This window comes from Bison bison, unplaced genomic scaffold, assembly GCF_000754665.1.
Source record: "Bison bison bison isolate TAMUID 2011002044 unplaced genomic scaffold, Bison_UMD1.0 scf7180017864519, whole genome shotgun sequence".
Lineage (NCBI taxonomy): Eukaryota > Metazoa > Chordata > Mammalia > Artiodactyla > Bovidae > Bison > Bison bison.
In genome coordinates this window covers 3336003-3359312 of record NW_011495072.1, presented here as the reverse complement: position 1 = coordinate 3359312, position 23310 = coordinate 3336003, and the positions used below count along the sequence as shown (strand labels likewise).

The following is a 23310-nucleotide window of genomic DNA, read 5'->3' as shown; positions in this document are numbered from 1 at the left end:
AGGGGGAAAAAGATATTCCATGTAACTTGGAATCAAAAGAAAACTAGGGCAGCAAAACTTATCAGATGAGATAAACTTTAAAATAAAGACTGCTATAAGAAGCAAGGACACTATATAATGATCAAGGAATCAATCCAAGATGAAGATATAACAATTGCGAATATATATGCACCTACTGTAGGAGCTCTTAAATACATAAAGCAAATATTGATGGATGTAAAGGGAGACATCAACAGTAACTCAATAATAGTAGGGGACTTTAAAACCTCACCTACATTAATGGACAGGACATCCAGATAGTATAAAGTCTCCAATTGGTCTAGTATGTCATTTAAGGCTAGTGTTTCCTTACTGATTTTATATATATTTATCTAACATTTCATTTGAAAGCATCAGAATACATATTCTTTTCAAGTACACATAGAACATTCTCCAGGGTAAATCACAGCAAAGCAAGCCTTGGTAAATTTTAAAAAATTGAAGTCATGTAAAAACATCTTTTCCAATCACAATGCTATGAAACTAAAAGTCAACTGTAAGGAAAAAAGACTGCCAAAAAAAAACAACCCCACCAAAAACCCACCATGTGGAGCCCAAAGAGCATGCTACTAAACAACCAGTGAGTCAATAAAGAAATCAAAGAGGAAATTTTAAAAATGCCTGGAGATAAATGAAAATGAAAACACAATCCAAAAATCTGTGCAAACAAAAATCTATACAACAAAAGCATGTTGTTTATAGCAAAACAAGCTTAATTCAGGAAACATGATCTGACCTGATCACCACAGCAGCCCCAAAAGAAAGGGTTTCCTCTAACTTAATTATTTGCAATTTTTGTAATCTTCTCAATTTTTATAATATCCATGTACTACCTTTATCCACATATACAATATTATATTTTTAATTCAATCACTATTTTTTTAAAATAAATGTAATTTTTTTTTTTACCACACTCAAAAAAGCAAAGCAGCTAACAGATTTTTGCCTGCCCTTGAGGACTTATCTAGGCAAAGAATATATGTGTCTTAGAGAGTATAAGATATTACAAATTATACAGGCTCACCAAGGAGATGTGAAATAAAAGGACCATTAGGAAATGGGTGAAGGAAGTGTGGACCTGAATTACCATAGAGTAGAGGAGATTTCCAGGAGAAGGCAATGGCACCCCACTCCAGTACTCTTGCCTGGCAAATCCCATGGACGGAGGAGCCTGGTAGGCTGCAGTCCATGTGGTGGAGAAGAGTCGGACATGACTGAGCGACTTCACTTTCACTTTTCACTTTCATGTATTGGAGAAGGAAATGGCAACCCACTCCAGTGTTCTTGCCTGGAGAATCCCAGGGATGGCGGAGCCTGGTGGGCTGCCGTCTATGGGGTTGCGCAGAGTCAGACAGGACTGAAGCGACTTAGCAGCAGCAGCAGCAGCAGAGGAGATTTCCAAGAAGGGAGAGAGAGGGAGCAAGGACAGAGAGCAGTGGTAGATAACTAAGAGAAGGAGGAAATTTAGGAAGAAAAACTTAGAGAATTGTGACTGCAGAGCTGAGGACTTTAACTTTGATGTGACAATGCCCTGAGAGTCACTTTCGGTTGCAGAGTAAAGGAATGCTATAATGAAAATAGCATTTGATTTTTTTTATTCTGGCACCTTGTTTCCTATCACCTGGAAGAGAGGAAGGATAAGTACAAGATTTTAGAACTAGTTGGGGCATAAAATGATGAAGCTGGATTAGGGTAGTCTGAAAGACACGGGCAAATACTGTACAGCTAGGTATCAACTGACCTGAGGACAGATGGGGGACAAAAATAGCTCTAAGGTTGTGAGCCTGGTGCATGGTGGCAGTTCCCAGAGTAATGTGGTTGTGTTGACTGTAACTTCATAAGCTCAGTGGTATGCAAATCTTGCATACAGAAGAATATTTAGAAAGAAATGTCCTACCAATAATTAGAGCCAAAGGACTGAAGGAACAGTGGGAAGTCTCAGCAGGAAGGCTAGTTGGTGAGTGCTTTGTCAAGTCTCTGGTCAACGGGGGCTCTGTTGTGGGGTGGGCACTGCTGGGTGGGGAGAAGCTACTTATGTGATTATGCTCATGTCATGTTTCTTGTGAAATTCAGAGTAATGAGTCAGGGCCAAATATCTCTTTCGCTTTCAGTAAGATGTTTTCCTTCAAGGATGACTCAATAAATGAAAAGGTGTTTGAATTTATACAAATACTTGAAGTGTATAGAGTTGGTTTTCCTGTAAGTCTGTCTGTGAGGTCTATACTGTTTGTTAACAAGTGCTTACCTTTTACAATAGCAGTGGAAATAGTGCCTACTGCCCCGACATTATTAATGTTTCTCTCTGAGGCTGATGCTGGGGGCTGCTTGATTCTTGTTAGGGACACAAGCACAAACATACACAGAGGATCCCCAACACCATTTGTGATTCATCTCACCTGTCATACGAATGACTTTGCATGTTTCTGTGTAACCAAGGTATGTTATTTTAGCATCAGATAAAAGCAGAGCGGCAAGAGTACCCAGTCGATGGCAGAAGAAGCAGAGACACGCAGGGAAGCCTTTGAGTTCAGCAGCTGTAGGTGACTTCGCCTTTTAATCTCCGAGTCTGTAAAGGAAGAGAAAAAAGTTCAGGATCAAAGAGGAAAAGGTGATGTCTTCTTCACATGGCTGGTTAACAAAGAAAAGTACCCCTAAAACAGAACAAGTTGTTCCTAATATAACTTGTGCCCTAATTTGAGGGGGGGAGGAATTTTGTAACCCATTCTCCACCTTTCTGTAACTGGCTTTAAAGCAGAGCTTTCCCTTTCTTGAGAGATGTTCCATTCTCTCTTCCAGTCCAGTGAGCACTCAGCCAAATGAAAAACGATGCCAATAAACAGATTGCTATTGGTTTCCAAATAAAAAATAGGCTAAACCAACAGCCACTGCCAGTCCTTGGTTTCAGACACATTGTTTTCCCTCTAGACAGTGACCTTTACAGGTTCTGTGTCATTTGCTTTCATCACAGCACTACCAAGTAATGAGAAAATATTGTTCTCATTTTGAAGTAGAGAAAGGCCAAAGTGAAGAATTAAATTATTCTTTACTCTATCTTCTCCCTAGACAGTCCAGTGTCATTTAGTTCATTTCAACTCTGACACTTAATAGCTGTGTGACTTCAGGCAAGTTTAGGCAAGTTAATCTATATGTGTCTCAGTTTCTTCATCTATAAGATAGGGCTAAAATAATAACTTCTTAGCGTTCTTATGAGGATTAATGAGTTAATACGTATAAACACTTAGAATAGAACCTAGCCCCATAGTAAGCACTCAATAAGTATTAGCTATAAAAATAACAGTAACCCCACTCAAGCCTAATAAACATTACTTCCATTAAGTTGATCATTTCTAAATCCACCTCCTTAGCCCCAATTCTGTCCTAAATTCCACATCTGTATTTGTAATTATTACTGTATGTCAGTTTAAAAATGTAATATTCAGCAAATATTTTTGAGTGCCTGTTGTTTGAATTCAAAGGAGTCCAATAAACACCCTCTCCCCCACTGAGCTCTGAACCAGTTAAAGAGTAAGATGAAAAAAGTGAGGCAACTGGAAGACTAAAATCACCTTTATTCCTGATAAAGCTGATAATAAAGAATTATGCTTTGTCTGCAGGGAAGTGGGCTGCGGGCATCTTAAGACCGGGGCCTGCTTTCTCCCGCAAGGGCAAATCCTGCCCCTGAAAACTGATGACTCAGAGGAGCTAATTTCTGTTTAGCTAGAGAGAAAGGAACGTAATTCCTTGTGTTATAGAATAACACAAGCAGCTTGGCTCTTGTGTTGAGCTACTTATGCTTCCCTTAATAAACTCACTGATGGGGTGAGTTAATTCCTCCTCCTCTGAGAAAGAGTGAAAGAGGGGAGAAGAGAGAGACTAGAAGGGTTACACTGGTAGTCCGGGACTCTTCCCGTGGAAGAAGTCTGTGGCGTAGGGATGAAGCAGCCTCCCCCAGACTTGTCATGTGCTGGGTCATGTGCTAAGCACTGGATGTCTCTGCATTTGTACACAGTGGACACTTTCAACACAGCATCTCTAAAATCTTACCAAACACGTTGGTTTTCCTACATTTTCATTATTGTTGGTTTTGGTAGCATTACTAACCTTCTAAGCAATCTGGGTAGAAATATCAGACCCCTTTCAAGTTATTCCTCCTCTTGTCCTGCACATTTGTGTCACCAAGGCTTGTAGATTATTTTCTTCATTAACCTTTGATTCTTCCCCCTTTCCTTCCCATTGTCACTGCCCAAGTTAAGATCCTTGTAATTTCTCCCCCAGACACTGATATAGGCTCCTGACTTCATGCCTTTCTAGTCTATTAAAGTCATTTTTTCCCCCTTCAAAACCCAGCTTGAACTCTTTCTCGTCTATTGAGCCACTGTACTCTAATAACTCTTTCCCCTAGACACCACACTGATTAACTTCTCTTATGACAACTGTGCTATTCATCTTAGTGTTTCATAGGACTTACAGATTGCTTTTCATGTGTTTGGCACTCAGTAGATACTTGTTGAATGAATGACCCCAGTTAGCAATAAGAGAACACAGGATATAAACCCCACAGTCTCTTTCATTGTTTAAAAACTTACCCTGCGCACGGTAAAAAGGAGTTATGTTAGTTTATGTTGATTTTTGAGCTATGTCACGCTTCTAAAAGTTGTGTATAGTCCTGCTACTGGTATATGGAGCACTTGTTCTAATGTATCCGATAAGCATGCACTGAAAAAGAAACTGCTCACTGAATAAAAGCTGTGCTCAATTTCTGTGGTTTGTTCAGTTATTGCCATTTCTATTAGGAGCATTCGTTATATAGTTTGGAGCATTTAACTGAGGTCTAAACTGAGATACTCTTGTTAACACTCATTGTTTTAAATGCCTAACACTTTATTCTCCCTTCTCTTCTGGGAAGGCCTTTCATCCAAGTACTGTCTCATTGGTCTAAGTACAGGTAGCTGACCAAAGTTGAGCCTTTCTGGGAATGTAGAGTCAGACTGAGGGACTGAGCTTCAGTCTAGTTACTCTCTTGAGTGAAAGAGACTTTTAAAGGTAAGAGCTCTTGGCAACCATATTTTTCCCTGTTGACTAAAACAAAAGAGAGTAAATTAGACAGAATTTACTAGAGAATAAACTAGAAATGAGAGACAAAGAATACCAATGGAATTTAAGTTCTTGGTTCCAGCTGTTCCTAAAATCATACTGTACTTCCTGACCTTGGTTTCATGAGATATCCTAATACCCTTTTAGCTTAGGCCTGAGTTGATTTTGTTTTGTGTTTTGGCAACTAAAAGTGTTCTAATTGGTACAGTCATCAGTTTGTTCCACAGGATAGTGGAAGAACTCTCTTTTTCTCATGTAGATGATTTTTTAAATTAGATACTGCTATACCAAAGCAATGCTTCTGAGTTAGACAGGGCCTCAGAATCCTAAACACTGCTCTCCAGGCAGTAAGAAGGCATACAAATGAAAACTAATTGTCAGCTTTGCTCTGTAGGCCATAAATACTGTTTTGTATTAGTTTTGTTCTTACATAATACAGTCTCAACTGGAATTGTGATTGGGGTCTCAGGGAAACTTTCTGTGCCCTGGTACATAATATATCTGTTAAAGAAATTAAACTTTAATTTATACTTGATTATAACCACAATAAACTCATACCATAAGTGTGAAGGAGCCCACCTGTCACTTTGATATCCCCTGTGGCTTTGGCAATGTTGTTTTCAATCATACAGGAGTAAGTGTTGTTGATTGTGACGTTGTAGAGTATGGACACAACCTTCATGGTCACATTCTCAGAGTTCAGCTCAAAGCTAGTGTTGGAGACTTCTGAGAAGTTGGCTCCCTGGTCAACTTGGGATGCCCAGACGACTGTGGGCTGGGGAAACCATCGGGGAGCCTCACATCGTAAGCTCTCCGAGCTGGCGTTATAGTCCACATTCACCTCTGGGATGCTGAAGGCTGCAGGTCAAAAGGACAGATGTCAAGGTTGGACGATAAGACAATGTAGCCTTTGAGGTGCTAGGCCTTACAACAAAGACACTGAAGTGACTCAGTACTTTCCCAGTGGGCTATGTATGGCTCATTGTATTATAGATGCAAAAAGTGATTTGCTTATATTATTGCTATATATCACAACATTCTGGTCAATATCACAAACTCCGAGGACCTATGTTCTAGATGTCATTGTTACACAAATAAATTTTTCCACGTAAGAGGAGTTCCAGTGATCATACAAAAAAATTTATTAGCTAGGGAAGTTGGGTGTTTATTTTCCCAGGCACCTGTGAAGCCTCCTGAATTTTATGTATTTTTCGGCCTGGAGGGTAAAGTTAGGGTGGAGAGGGAGAAGGAAGAAACAAAGAGCATTCACCTATCACCCACAGAAATTCCACACACAGGACTTGTCATCATGGAGATTTGAAGTTTGCTTGGGTAGAGATTGCCCTGGTATCCATGAATAAAGACAGGCATTTGTTTTCTTCTAAGATAATTCTCCCTGGGCTGGCAAGTACATTTTGAAATTAAAACTAACTTCCTCATCTATCTAGGCAGAGAGACACTTGTAAAAAATGTTAAGTTGTGCACTTTGGCCAGTAAATGTTTATTATGCCAAAAAGGCAGGATACACATTGTTAATATATTCAGCATCTTCCTTTGCCCAGGACTGTGCTAGTGTTGAGTGAGAAGTGAAAGGACAGCTTTGCCATACCCTTAAAGAGCCTGCAGCGTAGCAGGGGAGACCAGACTCGCACACTTGGAACAGGTTAGGAATGAGCTCCCGGGAGATGATGTGGGAACCTGAGTACATGACAGTGACCCACCATTTACTGAGGGTGTGCTCTGAGCTGTTCACCAAATTCTAGACATTACTTCATGTGTTTGTCAAAACAGTCTCAGGTATATCTATTATTGTGACCACTTTAAAAAATAAGTTTTTAATTCTGGAATGATTTTGTTTATCTTTTGGCCACGCACTGCAGCACGTGGAATCTTAATTCCCCAACCAGGGATCGAACCGGTGCCCCCTGCATTGAAAGTGTGGCGTCTAAACCACTGGACTGCCAGGGAAGTACATGGAATAATTTTAGATTTATAGAAAAGTTGCAAGGATAGTACAGAGGGTTCTTGTATACCCCTTACTCAGTTTCTGCTAATATTCCGCTAACATAACCATGACACATTTGTCAAAACTGAGAAACTATTAATATTGTTTATATATTACTATTAACTCCAGACTTCATTTGGATTTTATCAGTTTTTCCACTAAAGTCCATTTCCTATTCCAGGATCCCAATCACAATGTCACATTGCCCTTATTTGTCATGTCTTTTTAGATTCCTCTGGTCTGTGACATGTTCTCAATCTTTCCATGTTTTTCATGACCTTGACAGTTTTGAGGAGTACTCAGTTCAGTTCAGTTCACCCGCTCTGTCGTGCCTGACTCTTTGTGACCCCATGGACTGCAGCCTGCCAAACTTCCCTGTCCATCACCAACTCCTGGAGCTTACTCAAAGTCTTGTCCATTGAGTCGGTGATGCCATCCAACCATCTCATCCTCTGTCTTCTCCTTCTCCTCCCTCCTTCAATCTTTCTTGTCATCCGGGTCTTTTCAAATGAGTCAGTTCTTCACATCAGGTGGCCAAAGTATTGGAGTTTCAGCTTCAGCCTCAGTCCTTCCAATGAATATTCAGGACTGATTTCCTTTAGAATGGACTGGTTGGATCTCCTTGCTGACTAAGGGACTCTCAAGCATCTTCTCCAACACCACAGTTCAAAAGCATCACTTCTTCGGCGCTCAGCTTTCTTTATGGTCCAACTCTCACATCCATACGTGATTACTGGAAAAACCATAGCTTTGACTAGACGGACCTTTGTTGGCAAAGTAATATCTCTGCTTTTTAATATGCTGTCTATGTTGGTCATAGGTTTTCTTCCAAGTAGCAAGAGTCTTTTAATTTCATGGCTGCAGTCACCATCTGCAGTGATTTTGGAGCCCCCCCCCCAAAATAAAGTCTGTCACTGTTTCCATTGTTTCCCCATCTATTTGCCATGAAGTGATATGACCAGATGCCATGGTCTTCATTTTTTGAATGTTGAGTTTTAAGCCAACATTTTCACTCTCTTCTTTCACCTTCTTCAAGAGGCTCTTTAGTTCCTCTTCACTTTCTGCCATTAGCGTGGTGTCATCTGCATGTCTGAGGTTATTGATATTTCTCCTGGCAATCTTGATTCCAGCTTGTTCTTTATCCAGCCCAGCATTTCTCATGATGTACTCTGCATATAAGTTAAATAAGCAGGGTGACAGTATACAGCCTTGATGTACTCCTTTTCCTATTTGGAACCAGTCTGTTGTTCCATGTCCAGTTCTAAATGTTGCTTCTTGACCTGCATACAGATTTCTCAGGAGGCAGGTTAGGTGGTATGGTATTCCCGTCTCTTGAAGAATTTTCCAGTTTGTTATGGTCCACACAGTCAAAGGCTTTGGTGTAGTCATAAAGCAGAAGTAGATGTTTTTCTGGAACTCTCTTGCTTTTTCAATGATCCAACAGATGCTGGCAATTTGATCTCTGATTCCTCTGCCTTTTCTAAATCCAGCTTGAACATCTGGAAGTTCATGGTTCACATACTGTTGAAGCCTGGCTTGGAGAATTTTGAGCATTACTTTGCTAGCATGTGAGATGAGTGCAATTGTGTGATGGTTTGAACATTCTTTGGCATTGCCTTTCTTTGGGACTGGAATGAAAACTGACCTTTTCCAATCCTGTGGCCACTGCTGAGTTTTCCAAATTTGCTGACATATTGAGTGCAGCACTTTCGCAGCATCATCATATTTTAGGATTTGGTGGCTCAGAGGTTAAAGCGTCTGCCTGCAATGCAGGAGACCTGGGTTCAATCCCTGGGTCGGGAAGATCCCCTGGAAAGGAAATGGCAACCCACTCCAGTATTCTTGCCTGGAGAATCCCACGGACAGAGGAACCTGGTGGGCTACAGTCCACGGGGTCACAAAGAGTCAGACACAACTGAGTGACTTCACTAGCTCAACTGGAATTCCATCACCTCCACTAGCTTTGTGGTAATGCTTCCTAAGGCCCACTTGACTTCACATTCCAGGATGTCTGGCTCTAGGTCAGTGATCACACCATCGTGATTATCTGGGTCATGAAGATCTTTTTTGTACAGTTCTTCTGTGTACTCTTGCCACCGCTTCTTAATATCTTCTGCTTCTGTTAGATCCATAACATTTTGCCCTTTATTGTGCCCATCTTTGCATGAAATGTTCCCTTGGTATTTCTACTTTTCTTGAAGAGATCTCTTCTTTACCATTCTATTGAGGAGTACTAGCTAGATATTTTGTAGGATGTCCTCTATTGGGATTTGTCTGATGATCTCCTCATGATTAGACTGAGATTATGGATTTTGGAGAGGGAAACAATAGTTAAAGCGCCGTTCTCATTATGTCACATCGAAGAGCGCATGCAGTCAGCAAGACGTAATTGTAAGGTGTTAACGTTGATCACCTGGCTGAGGCTGCGTTTGCTAGGTTTCTTTGGAAGTTGGACTTCACTAACACACCCTAAGTGTGGTGGTTGGGGGAGCAGGGAAGTTCTAAGCCCCACCTCTCAGAAGGGGTGAGATCTAAAAATATTATTTGGGATTCATCTATAAAGAAAATTTGTTTCATCTCACTCATGTAAGAATGGACTTGTGTATTTATTTTATACTTAATTATAATTTAATACTATGTTGTTTATTCTGTTGCTCAGATCATTCCAGCTTTGCCACTGGAAGTCCTTTCAGTTGGCTCCAGTGTACCTTTGACGTGACTCTCTTAATCCCTATTTTAATACGGAGAAGCTAAGTCTCAGTGAGGGTACCTTGCCCAGGCCACTGTTATGTGCCCAGGTCTGTCTCTAGATCTGTGCTTCAAACCATTACATATACATGTCATGAGAGTTCCAGAAAAGACCTGTGCAGACTAACTTAGGAAGTCTCAGAATACTTTCTATCTTCCAAGGCTCCTATTAGATGTCAAATTCTCGCCATGTGGGCCTTCCCATCCCTTTACTTCCTATGCATTTGGATATGATCTCTGAATCCCCAAATCACTCTGTATTTTCTCTTCAAGCATTTAATACACTTTACCAATTAGTATAGATTTTACACATATTTCGTATCTCTGCCCTGACCCTCAACTCTATGAGCTCTACACTATGAGCTCTGGCTCCAGAAGGGAGGACAATTATCTTTGTTTTCTTAATCATCTTTTTGCTCTTACAATATCTGAGTCCCTTGTACATAAATTCAGAAAATGTTAAATTTAGTTGGTAAGGAAGTGTGGATTTCAGGGGAGAAGGATTAGTGAGTTTATACGATAATATTGTTTTGGTCAATTACCTTTGAACTCCTATAATGGTTTCCACTGCTGTGAGTCCCTGGAGGTACTGATTTCAGACTTGGGCTAGAGCCCACTTAGAATAGAAAAGTCTCAGACCAGATTATATATAGTCTTCTCTCACTAGCAAGACTGAAGGCTACCATAGAAGAGAAAGAACAGAGAGCTACTGAGGGAGAAAAATTACTTTGGAAAAATATTTCAAGGGATATATGAGAAAATTCAGAAGAGGCTCGAGTCCTGAACAAAAGATTTTAAGACTTAATATTATAATGGGTTACTTGTGGAGTTGGTGTGGCTCTTAGACAGCAAGGATGGCTGCTCACAGAATTCAGATGGTCTTTGTTGGATATGAGTCACTCGTGAGCTATTCACACTCTCTAGTCTCAAACATCTCCTGGCCCCTTCTTTCCCACTTTTCAAAAGTAACTTACCTCCAGTTTTATATTCGAGGTTAGCATTCCCCTTGCCCTTAGAAGTGATGATGTAACATTTATAGGTGCCAGCATCCGTAAGTTGTACATTTTTCAGCCTCAGAGAGGCATTACCAACTATTACTTGATCAGAAAACACTGCTGTCCGGCCTCTGAACATTTCATCCTGGTCTGACAGGACATCTTTGCCTTCTTTGAACTCATGGACCAAGCCCATGACACCTTCCTTCAGCCACTGTATCACGATATCAGCAAGTTTGATGTCAGGTTCAAAAGTGCAACTCAGGATGCCATCTTCCCCAATGTTCCCAGCTGAGGTGAGAGTGGTGACTGTGATGGAGCGTCTTCCTACAATTCAGGAAACAAGGGTCAGTGCCAAGGGAAGCTTTGGAACATCTACAGCCAAATCCTTCATCATTAAAAAGCCAAACAGTGACTTCTGTAATAAATTAGAAATATACAAAACAGGAGAGTCATGAAAAAAGAAAACATAATAGAGCATTAAGACAATAGTTTTGATACCTACAGCAGATCTGCCAATAGCTGATTAAAAAAAGCTACACTATAGCTTTCTGAGACCAAGCAACCAAAACCTTGAGACCAAACAAGAGGAGAATGTATTGGACTTGAGTTTTGAAGATGAGGATTCCAATTCTGGTTTGGTCAGTTACGAGCTTTGCAAACTTGGCTACACCTCTGGATTTCAGAAAATTGGAGGTAAGGATATGTGTCTTACCTGCCTTAAAGAGCTCTTGTGAGAATCAAAATCAAGTGGATGTGAACTTGATTTGCAAACTGTAATTACCCATATAAGGTAATTGTTATTCTTAGTTAACCAGAAGTGGCATAGAAATGAAATCTCATGTTAACTAAATGTGGCTAATAATCCTGAAGAATGCTAAGCTCTAAAGTGCTGTTACTTTGATCTCCACCTGAATGATAAGGAAACTAAGGCATAGAGAATATAAGTGGCTCGATCAAGGTTAGAGCGCTAGCTATGGTATAATGAAGAATGGTACTCAATTGATTTGGGGCTGAAGATAGAAGTCACACCCTTCTCTCCAAACATAGCACAATTAGAAGTATTAATTCTGGTGAGAGCCATGTCCACTGTCTCTTCTGCAGTTGCCCACTCAGTCTGTAAAGGACTGACCAACTCTTCTTGCTGTACTGGAAGCTGCTGATTGAGGATGTCTCTGGGGTGATTTAATTAACTGAATATTCTTGAGAGCCTCCTGCTGTGATTTGGATGTGAAGCTAAGGAGAAGGATGGGTCTTTGAGCTCAAGAAGAGAGTGGTACAGACCCAGAGAAGTGTGAGGGAGACCATGAGAGGAAAAAATGAAGGCAGTCCCCCATCTTAGTGTGTCTTAGATCCTGAAGGTTTTCAGGTCTAGTTTCTGTGCACCTTCTGAGTATCCTTTAAACAAACACTGATTATAATGGTCTGTACAAACATCTCTTTCTTACAACCAAGAAAGTCCTACATATGATGGGTGCTGAGCACTTCTCAGCTGGACTTCTCAGCTTCCTTACTGGTGTTCCTGCTGCTCATCTTTGCATCCAGGTGGACCTTAAAGAACAATCTGAACATGTCAATATTTTTTTTAATACTGTTTTTTATTTTTTAATTCTGAATTTTTGTTTTGGCTGCACTGGGTCTTCATTGCAGCACATGGGCTTAGTTGCCCTGTGGCATGTAGGATCTTAGTTCCCCAACCAGGATGGAACCCACATCCCCTGTACTGGAAGGCAGGTTCTTAACCACTGGACCACCAAGGAAGTCCCCCATGTCAGTTTTCTAATCACTGACCTTCCATGCCAAGGGCTGTGGAGTAGACTTCAGACTAACAGCATGGCCTTCAAAGTGAAGTACTGCGGGCCACATAGGAAATGCCCATATATATTAGCCCTTATTGCTGCCTTTCCAGCCATTCTTTCTACTACATTCTATACTGTAGTTTGCATATCAAGCAATTTATTTATTTGCTGCCTTCAATGGAAAAATACATAAGCAAAGGATACTTACTATTTTTCAAAAATTGAAGAGGTTAACATTATGAACATAGGGATATCTTTGGCCTCTTGCGTCTTCCAGCCCATAAGAGGTTGGAAATGTCTCATTAGCTCCTAGGCCTTTATAAACAGATGAAGGTAATGGATGTGGGACAGAACTGGAGAAACAAGCTAGATGCATTTATAAAGAACAGAGAGCTACTAATGGAAGAAAAAATTATCAGTAAAAAGGAGACAGAGGAAACAAAAACACATGCATAGGCTGAGTTGGAAGGATGTTTTGGAGGCTTTAGAGTATGGGGAATGAGAGGCTTTGGAGTAACTGCCATGAATGGCCATTCATGTGGGAGATTTGGGGGAAAAATATGAAAGAAGGTAGTATGTAGTTTAACTGTGTAATATGAGTGCAACATACCCCATCCCCTGCCTTTTCTTTGTTTCCCTTTTGTGCTGCTCTAATAAAATTCTATTTTTATTTTTGCAAAGATGTACTTGATTTTTTCTTTCTTTTTTTTTTTTGATTTTTTTTTCAATAAAAGACAGAACACACACACAAAAAGAACATAAAAAATTCAATGTAATAACAAATTTGGCACATCTGCTCTTCCTGTACAGAATCCTAGAACAGTGGGGCTCACAAATGGGCTCTAACAGAGGACTTCATCATGAGAAAAGAGTTTGCTCTGCCTTGGCATTTTCTTTTTATTATTTTTATTTATTTGCCTGTGCCAGGCCTTATGGCACATCGGATCTTTAGTTGTGGCATGTGGGATATAGTTCCCTGACCATGGATCACATCCAGGCCCTCTGCACTGGAAGTATGGAGTCTTAGCCACTGGACCACCAGGGAAGTCCCTTGCTTTCATATTTTCTTTAACATTGCTTTAAAGATTTAATTTGCTTTTTATTTATTTTTACTTGACAGATTGATATCCAAGGTATTGCAGGCTAGTACTGGTTATAATTGTACTGTGCATCTTGACACACACACTTGTTCATCTTGCACCTACAGCTTATAGTTCCTTCTTCTCCTTTATCACCAATTGTCCAAATTCTACTTATATTCAAGGCTATTCAGATTGAGAGATTCACGTGAAACCCTTTTTGATCTGCCAAAGCAAAGTTAATAGATTCTCTTTGCTCTTCCTGAATGCTTTTCTTTGCCTTTATTGTAGCATCTGTCTCCCTTTGCTTTGTCTCTAGTCTGTCTCTGGCACTAATTCATAAGCTTTTCAAAGGAAAAACTGTCGTAATCATATTTGTAAGTCCTGTAAATGCTTTGATGGTTACTTTTATGTGTCGACTTGACTGGGTCACACAGTACCCAGCCACTTGGTCAGATATTCTGGGCTTCCCTGGTGGCTCAGATGGTAAAGCATCTGCCTGCAATGCAGGAGACCCAGGTTCAATCCCTGGGTTGGGAAGAACCCCTGGAGAAGGAAATGGCAACCCATTCCAGTACTCTTGCCTGGAAAATTCCACGGATGGAGGAGTCTAGTAGGCCACGGTCCGTGGGGTCGCAAAGAGTCGGACACAACTAAGCAACTTCACTTTCACTTTCTGGGTATGTCTGTGAGGATGTTTCTGGGGGAGATTAGTATTTGAGTCAATAAAGCAGATCACTTTCCTTAATGTGAGTGGGCCTCACCCAATCAATTAAAGATCTCATAGAACAAAAAGGCGGAACAAGAGGGGTCTCATGCTGCCTTTGAGCTGGGACATCAGTCTTTTCCTGCCAGTCAGTTCCTTCAGACTTGAACTGAAACGTTGTGCTTTTTCAGATTTTGAGCCTACCTATTTGTAGGCTAGAACTACACCATCGGCTCTTCTGGGTCTCACACTTTTGGACTCAGACTTGAACTGAACTATCTGGGTCTCCAGCTTGCTAACCACAGATCTTAGGACTTCTCGAAGTACGCAATCATGTGAGCCAATTCTTTCTAAATATCACTGTCTCTGCCTTTCTCTCTCCTCTTCCTTATATCCCGTCACACATACATACCCACACCTACCCTAATGGTTCTGTTTCTCTGGAGAACCCTGACTGATAAATTTTGGTACTGAGAAGTGGAGGTGCTACTGTAATAAGTACCTAATAAGCATATGGAGGAAGTTTTGAAACTGGGTAATGGGTGGAGGCTGAAAGAGCTTTGAGGTGTGTGCTAGAAATGTGGATGTTAAGGGCCATGTGGTGACGTCTCAGATGGGAAATGAGGAACACATTATTGGAAACTGGAGGAAAAGCAGTCCTTGTTAGAAGGTGGCACAGAACTTGGCCGAACTGTGTTCTAGTGTTTTGTAGAAGGTAAAACTTGTGAGCCATAAAATTGGATACTTAGCTGAGGAGATGTCTAAGCAAATTGTTGAAAGAGTGGCTTGGTTATTCCTGACTGCTTATACTAAAATATAGGAAAGGAGAAAGATGAATTGAAGAAGAAATTGTTAAGCAAAAAGGATCCATAACTGAGATTTAGAAAATTCTCAGCCTATCAATATTGCAAAAAATGAGAAGGCTGTTCTGAAGATAGCACTCAGGGTGTGGGTGAACATCCATTTGATAAGGAGATGATATGTATGACTCATGGATTTTAACAGCCACCACAACAGAAGCCAGGAATAGAAATAGGATTATATATTGCCAGCTTGGTACAGAAAAAACCAAAGGGTATAGAAAAATGAGGCAAAATGAAGGAAGGCTACCAGACTTCTTAGATCCTACAGTAAGACCAGACCACAGTGCTATTCAGCTCTATGCTTCAACAGGCCAGGGGACCTCTCTTGGAACTACTCACTGTATGATATTTTGTCATGGAAACCTGAGCAAACTAAGACAAGTGCCTAGTGCTATTTTTACAGAGAAAAATAATGTTTGTTGAGTGAATGAATAAATGAATGAATGAAAATCAGTTGAAATCAAGACACTGTTTGAAATAATGATTCTATCCAAAGTGATTGTAGGAGTAAGGAACATTTGGCAAGATTATCCCATCTTAATTTTGGGGAAATATGAGTCAGTGAAAAATAGAAAAAGCAATGAAAATACACCATGATTCTCAATAAAATCATAAAGCAAATGTAACTATTTTAGAGCAAGGGTAAATTTGATTGTAGTTTATAAAGTCCCATTAAAGTTGAATTGAAAAATTACTTTTTAGAAAAAGTACATGATTAGCACAATTTATGGAGAGAATGAAATGGTAATGACTTATCTTAGTTCAGTAATTATGTTACCAAATTAATTTTAATGTGTTGGCCTTGAGCCCACAGGTGGAGAATTTGTTGAACTATCTCTTAGAAAACTTAATGATTAAAAGTAGGCAGCTGTGGAGTGCCCCAGGGACCCACCTCCAGCTCTAGCTCATTTAAGGTTGCATTAAAGATGTGGCAGATGGAATGAGTGCAGTGTTGATTAAATCCCCCCTCCTTGTAGCAAATCAAGGAGGAATAAAAGCCAGTGAGAATTTTAAAAACCCTGAGGACCTAGGCATTGCTTTTGCACCCAGAAAGCAATCAATAAATACTTGTTAGGTGAATAAACGATGGTTACAAGTGATAAAATGAAATTTAATTTGTAAGCAATACCATACAAATATTGCTTCTCTCAAAAAGAAATCTATTTTCAATTTGGCCAACAAATATTGGCTCAAGGAGCTATGTTCTAGGAACCACAGTCTGGTCTAATGTGACTCTCCAGGTCTCTTAAACACCAGGGGCTCTTGTGTGGCTGGTTGAGGGTAAAAGGACTTTAAGAGACGGTTAGAGTTTTGTATCTACTGATACAAAACTCTGTTAAACAGGCATGGGCTTTAAGAATTCCACTGGTCTCTTAAGATTCTATCGAACATTTTTAAAGTTAGAAGCCCCAACCACTCACTAAAAATGAATTCTCTAGCTCCTGGGGGCTAATTACTACCACAGCTCTGGTCTGCATGCAAAATGAGGATTGTCAGAGGGCAGCAAGTTGAAATTGGAGTCTTTCTGTTTTCACATGGATGGGCACTATTTAACTGCTATCTGCAGTAGGAGCGGGAATTTCTTGGAAAGTGGGGATATAGGTAACACAAGGCAGGGATTCTTTTTTTTTTTTAATTTATTTTTAATTGGAGGATAATTGCTTTACAATGTTGTGTTGGTTTCTGTCGCACAGCAAGGTGAATCAGCCATTAATTGTTAATCGCTCAGTCATGTCCAACTCTTTTGTGACGCTATGGACTGTAGCCCACCAGGCTCCTCTGTCCATGGCATTCTCCAGCCAAGAATACTGGAGTGGGTAGCCATTCCATTCTCCAGGGGATCTTCCTGTCCCAGGGATTGAACCCAAGACTCCTGCACTGCAGGCAGATTCTTTACCATTTGAGCCAACAGGGAAACCCTGAATCAGCCATAAGTATACATATAATCCCGTCCTTCTTGTGCCTGCCACCTGCCCACCCCCACACTCCCAATCCCACCCCTCTAGTTGTCACAGAGCACCAGGATGAGCTCAAAGCAAGGATTCTTTATAGAAACTATGATTCTGGGATGCCCAATACCACTGGATGAAAGCTGGGAAAATGAACTTTCCTTTGAAATAACTTAGTAAATTCTGTGGTTCCCAATAGCATAGACAGCATTCTCAGCATCCACCACAGCCCGCTGTTTGGATGGGCACCATAGCACACGGTGGAAAGGTGGAAACACATAGGCGTAAGCCTGCACTGCTGGCACCTGGAGAAGCACCTGTCAGTGCCGCTCTCGCCAGAGAAGAGGGCAGGGTGGAGGAGAACAGTTGCTTTGTGAGAAAACATTAGAAAGGATGCTGGGCCAGGCTTGTGAAAGGAGCAATGTAGGGAAGGAGGTTGGGCTCCAAAAATCACTGCAGATGGTGACTGCAGCCATGAAATTAAAAGATGCTTGCTCCTTGGAAGAGAAGCTATGACAAACCTAGATAGTGTATTAAAAAGCAAAGAGATCACTTTGCCCACAAAGGTCCGTATGGTCAAGACTGTGGTTTTTTTCAGTAGTCATGTATGGCTGTGAGAGCTGGACTGTAAAGAAGGCTGAGTGCTGAAGAATTAATGTTTTTGAATTGTGGTGTTGGAGAAGACTCTTGACAGACTCTTGGACAGCAAGGAGATCAAACAAGTCAATCCTAAAGGAAATCAGTCCTGAATGTTCATTGGAAGGACTGATGCTGAAGCTGAAGCTCCAATACTTTGGCCACCTGATGTGAAGAACTGACTCACTGGAAAAGACCCTGATGCTGGGAAAGATGGAAGACCAAAGGAGGAGTGGCAGAGGATGAGATGGTTAGATAGCATCACTGACTCAATGGACATGAATCTGAGCAAACTCCAGGAGATAGTGAAGGACAGGGAAGCCCGGCGTGCTGCAGTCCATGGGGTCACAGAGTCAAACATGACTTAGAAACTGAATAATAGGGAAGCAGCAGCAGAGCCTGGCATGTAAGAACAGGCATCAAGCTGTGGGGGATCAAGACCCAGCTCTGCCACTTATTGGATATGGGGCCTGGGCAAATTTTCTAATTTCTCTATTCCATAATGTAAAGTGGGGATGTTAATAATAGTAGCTCCCTCAGAGGGTCCCTGAAAGAACTAAATGATATAGTGTAAGTAAAGGATGGTACCTGACTTGCCACGTGTTGAACCTTAAATCAATGATATTGATGACCATTATTAGTTAGAATCATTTAGAAATATTGCAGATCAGCACACCAGGAGGAAAGAAATATTTTACTAAATGCTTGCAGTGACTCGGTTTAAGCCAGATAACAACCTTGAGATGTAGAAATGATACTGTTCTAGCCATTATATGAATAGGATAAAGAAGCTCTGTGGGGTTAGACGGCTTGCCTAAAGCCCTGTATCTAGCTAGTAGTGGAGCCACTGTCAAACTCAGTCTTGTCTGAGTTTTTCCTAAGCCTGAAAGTGAAAGTCGTTCAGTGGTGTCCAACTCTTTCTAGTCCATGGAATTCTCTAGGCCAGAATACTGGAGTGGGTAGACGTTCCCGTCTCCAGCAAATCTTCCCGACCCAGGAATCAAACTGGGGTCTCCTGTGTTGCAAGTGGATTCTTTACCAGCTGAGCTACCAGGGAAGCTCTAAGTCTGTATTCCTTGTATCACATTTTGCTGATATCCAGGGCCAGATTGAGATATGTGGAGAGCCTACCCATGAAAGCAGTGTCCTTACCTCATGTAAAAATAAAAACAATTAAAAACCTTAAAAGAAGTATGAGAAAGGTCAACATCTATTTAATTTCCCAGATGACTCCAGTGAAAAAAATATGTATCACTTTCTTTCCAAACCACTTCAATGGTTGTGTTTTGGTGCCAGAAGCACTTGCCTTACTGTTTTATCCAGTGACCAAAGATGGAGCATCATTAGGAAGGAGTGTCCTGTGACTTTCTGTCCAGGATTCCCTAACTTCAGAGGAATTTCCTGGTGTGGCCAGGAAATTGTTCAAGTTTTAGGAGGTGCTGTATGGATGCATTAATAATAGCAAATTATTAATGGCACTGATAGTATCAATGTAAACAATAATAGCAGCCATTTATTACACATATATGTGTCTGGCACTTTATAAAAACTTTCTCATGTAATTCCCACAATGACTCTCACTATTTTACCAGTGAGGTTCTATAAAATTAAGTTACATCCCAAAGGATACATAATGTTATCCCGGAGATTAGAGCAACTCCGATCTCTAAGTGTTTCTACCACACAGAGCTGTTCAAAGTTACCCAGGGGGTGAGTGACAGTGCAGAGACTAGCAGAGTATAGTCAGGGGTCTTTCCACTGCATCTCCCTCCTTCTTAAAGGGTCATCCACGAAGCCTGCCCTAAAACCAGCCTGATGGAAGCTGCTCAGCCTCTCTTTCCAGCCAACCACCTCAAATGCATTTGGGGTCCATATTTAGAGTTCCCAAGGAGTGGAATGCCTATGAGAAGGTGACCTATACAGCCTCAGGAAAGTTACAAAGAAATAGATATTTTTTCTGTATTTAGAAATATCTTTATCATCTGTGGTCTCAGGAATAATGCCTGCAAGGTACACCAGAAAACATCCTTCTGTGTTACAGCTCTGCATGAGTATCATGGTATAGCGTGGTGGGTGGGAGTGTGGGTTCTGGAAGCAAATGTCAGGATTTGAAATGCAATTATGTGTTTGTGCCTGGTTGCTAGCTGTGTGCAACTTTACACAAGTTTCTAATCAGGACATCGTAATATTTATCTATTTGTTGTGAGTTGTAAATCGGATAATATATGCAAAGTTATTTGGCACCATGAGGTGAACACAAAAAACATTTGAAAATTATCACCACCACCACCACCACCATCTACCTAATGCTATTTGCTTAATTTCATTGTCTAGTATATTAATCCAGCTAACATTTTATCTAACTCATTTAAAGTGTGGTAATGTCATGCTCTCAGGTACCGGTTATGGTTCTTTTAATATAGGCAATTGAGAAAAAGCCAACTAAATAGTGTTAAACTAATAAACAGTCCATTTAATCCCAAATAACCAGCTTTTACTTTATGAAGTAGAAAGAAGGCAGAAAACCTTTCATTGGTGGTAGGGTTCTAATATTATTGGTAGCTCATGGCTGAACTGAGTGAACTGTAACTTCTATCTATCTATTTACCCCACCATGCCTCTGTCCACTTGTCTATTCAGAAAACACTTAAAGAGTCTTCTTTGTATTCAAGGAACTGTTGCTACACGTTTGGGATCTGGTTCCCTGACCAGGGATCAAACCCGGCCCCCGCGACATTGGACACTCAGAGTCTTAGCCACTGGACCACCAGGGAAGCCCCTGTTTCTTCGTATAGAATGTACTGTTCTGTGTCTTGCTCTGTTGCTCAACATTATGTTTCTTATTTGAAAACATACGTCTCTCAGTCACCAGGAAAAAGAAGTTAAAATCACAGCAGTATTCCACAATATCCAGTGTTCGTGAGGATGTGATGCGCTGGGTCCCTCATACACCTCTGGTTAAGAATAACTTGGTAAATCACTTTGGAAAATGAAATGGCAGTATCTACTAGGATCTATTTATTGGCTTTCTGGACATACTGTTTTGTGAAGTGCTTATTTTAAGATACTAGAAAAAGAATTAAAAGTCAGCAACAACTAGGTCCTACCGTATAGCAAAGGGAATTATATCCAGTCTACTGGTTTAAACCGTAGTGGAAAAAAAAATTTTTTTTTAAAGAATGTACATATGTGTATAACTGAGTCACTTTACTATGCAGCAGAAATTAGTACAACATTATAAATCAACTATACATCAACAATGATTTTTTAAATAAAAAAGAACTTAAATGGATCATCACTTAGAAAAAAAGAATTAAAAGAGCAAAACAAAGCAGGAAGAGGAACATTAATGAAGATAAAAGCTAGACTTAATTAAATTAGGAAATCAGAGAAAGTAAAAATAAAACCAAAACCAAAACCTGGTTCCTTCAAAACTACTATAAAGCCAATTAACACCTTGTAAATCTATTTTAAGATGACAGAGGGTTTGGGGAGAAAGAGCACCCAAGATTAGGAATAGGAAGAGATAAGATGAAGAGAAAGCAAATTATAAAAGAATGTTAGAATAAAACAGGCTAGTGAGCTCAGAAACAGATCCAAACACATTTGGATACTTGATTTATGATAAAAATAACACTAATGAGAAGTGGGGGAAGGATAGTGTTTTGACCCATCTTAACCACTGTCTTTGCCCATGCACAAAATTTTTCTAGATGGTTGTAGATATAAATGTGAGAGGTTAAACGTTAAAGCTTCCACAAGATAACCTAGAAGAAAACATTTATGACCTTGAAATAGGTAGACATCTTAAACTGCTTACAAAAAATTCCTGGTATAAAGAAAAAGATAAATTGAACTGTGTAAAAATTAGGAACTTCACTCATTGAAAGACATCATTAAGAGAGTGAAAAAGCAAGCCAGAGAGTAGAAGAGATTTCTCAATACATACAACCAAATTGCACTCAGCATATAATTCCTACGTATCAAAAAGAAAAAGATAACCCAATAGAAAAATAGATGAAAGACAAAATACACATTTTTACTGATAAAGAAAATGGAGAAAGATGCTAATATCTTCTCTAGGCAAACAGATCTACAAATGAATGAGTTTTATTCATTTAGGCCTTGTGATTACTATTTAGTGGCAGCACGCATATTGGAGGAGAGTGACAGAGAGAAAAGACAGCTGGAACTATAAGAACTAAAGTTATCAATTGACAGCTTTGGCCACAGTCTAAGTTAAAATAAATGTGTTGGCCTGAGTCAGGCGCTTCAAGGGAAATGAAGCAAGTGACTTGCTTCAGAGAGGACAGCTGCTGGTCTAAGTCACTCAACGTCTTAATCTGGCATCCTTGATAGATGCTCCTGAGACGTGGCCTGCACAGAAGAGAGGACTGTTCCTGCAACTGAGACCAGTTGACTGCCTTTGGAAACTCACCATCCATGCCACGTGGCGTCTGTTTCCCACATGGAACAGCAGTTATGACCAGTAAGTATTCTGTTTAAGAACCCTGTGTTAAAGACTTGATATTCTTCAACACTTCAGCGGAAGCCCCACTGCAAAGGAATCATCTACTCAGGTCAACTGTTGATAGAATGGCTTAGCCAAGGCACTTAGCTGTGATCCCAGAATGATATCTTCAGCACTGTCTGGTGAAGAGAACAGTCTGAGAGACATTCCATTTATTTTCTCAGCTACCTGGTGATGAAGATGTTATTTCCTCCACATCCTACATGAGGGAACTGAGGTCTGGGGAGTTAAATGACTAAAGGGCAGAGAACACAGTCAATAAGTAGAAGAACCAGGGCTCTCCTCTGAGGTTTTCTGGGTTCAGCCCCTGTGTTCTTGCCATTCTGCACATTAAGTGATTAGGGACTTACTGATGAGCAGCGGATGGATTGTGGTAATGCAGGAAATCACATACCTGAAATACCAAAACCGATGATAAATACAATTGCTCCAGCCAGAATAATGATGATGCTAATAATGCTATGGAGAGAGAAAGAAACAGGAAATTACTTCTTTATTCCACTTAACATGCTGCTTTGCAACCTAGGCTCATACCTGCCCTTTGTAGGAGGTATTATATAAAGATTCTCAACTTTTTCTTCAAAATATGTCCTTTCCTAGAAATAGGTGCCTTAGAAAGGGATCTCAACAATTCCATCCTCGGCCCCCTGGGTGCTGGGATAGATTAAAGGAGTGGCTCTTTTGTCTGATTGTGTGCATCATCTTATTTTCCTATTTCCAGATCAGTGAAGATCAGACACAAAGACTGCTGGGGAAAACCCAATGGCATTTCTGTAATGCCAGGTGGCACTTGAGGGAGACTAGTTCAATCCTTAGCCCACCCTGAGCATTACTGCATCCCTCTTATTACATCATTAATCTATCTC

General features: G+C 40.4%; 1 protein-coding gene and 1 non-coding gene across 4 annotated transcripts in view; one reads left to right on the top strand and one right to left on the bottom strand.

Annotated features, from left to right (window-relative positions):
• Positions 1-23310, bottom strand: part of VTCN1 (V-set domain containing T cell activation inhibitor 1) — a 67479-nt gene that overhangs the window by 4387 nt on the left and 39782 nt on the right. For 2 of the 3 annotated variants that reach the window (XM_010830716.1, XM_010830717.1), the window contains exons 2-5: positions 22839-22903; positions 10861-11208; positions 5713-5991; positions 2436-2605 (exon numbers count right to left, since the gene is read on the bottom strand). In XM_010830716.1, coding sequence (XP_010829018.1) covers positions 2481-2605; positions 5713-5991; positions 10861-11208; positions 22839-22903 — 817 coding nt within the window. In that variant the 3' untranslated portion in view covers positions 2436-2480. Of the gene's footprint in view, positions 1-1460; positions 1661-2435; positions 2606-5712; positions 5992-10860; positions 11209-22838; positions 22904-23310 lie in introns of those variants that run through there. The other variant, XM_010830718.1, reaches the window with a different exon arrangement.
• On the top strand, positions 14228-14299 carry TRNAC-GCA. The gene has a single exon. It is a non-coding gene; the product is annotated as a tRNA-Cys (tRNA).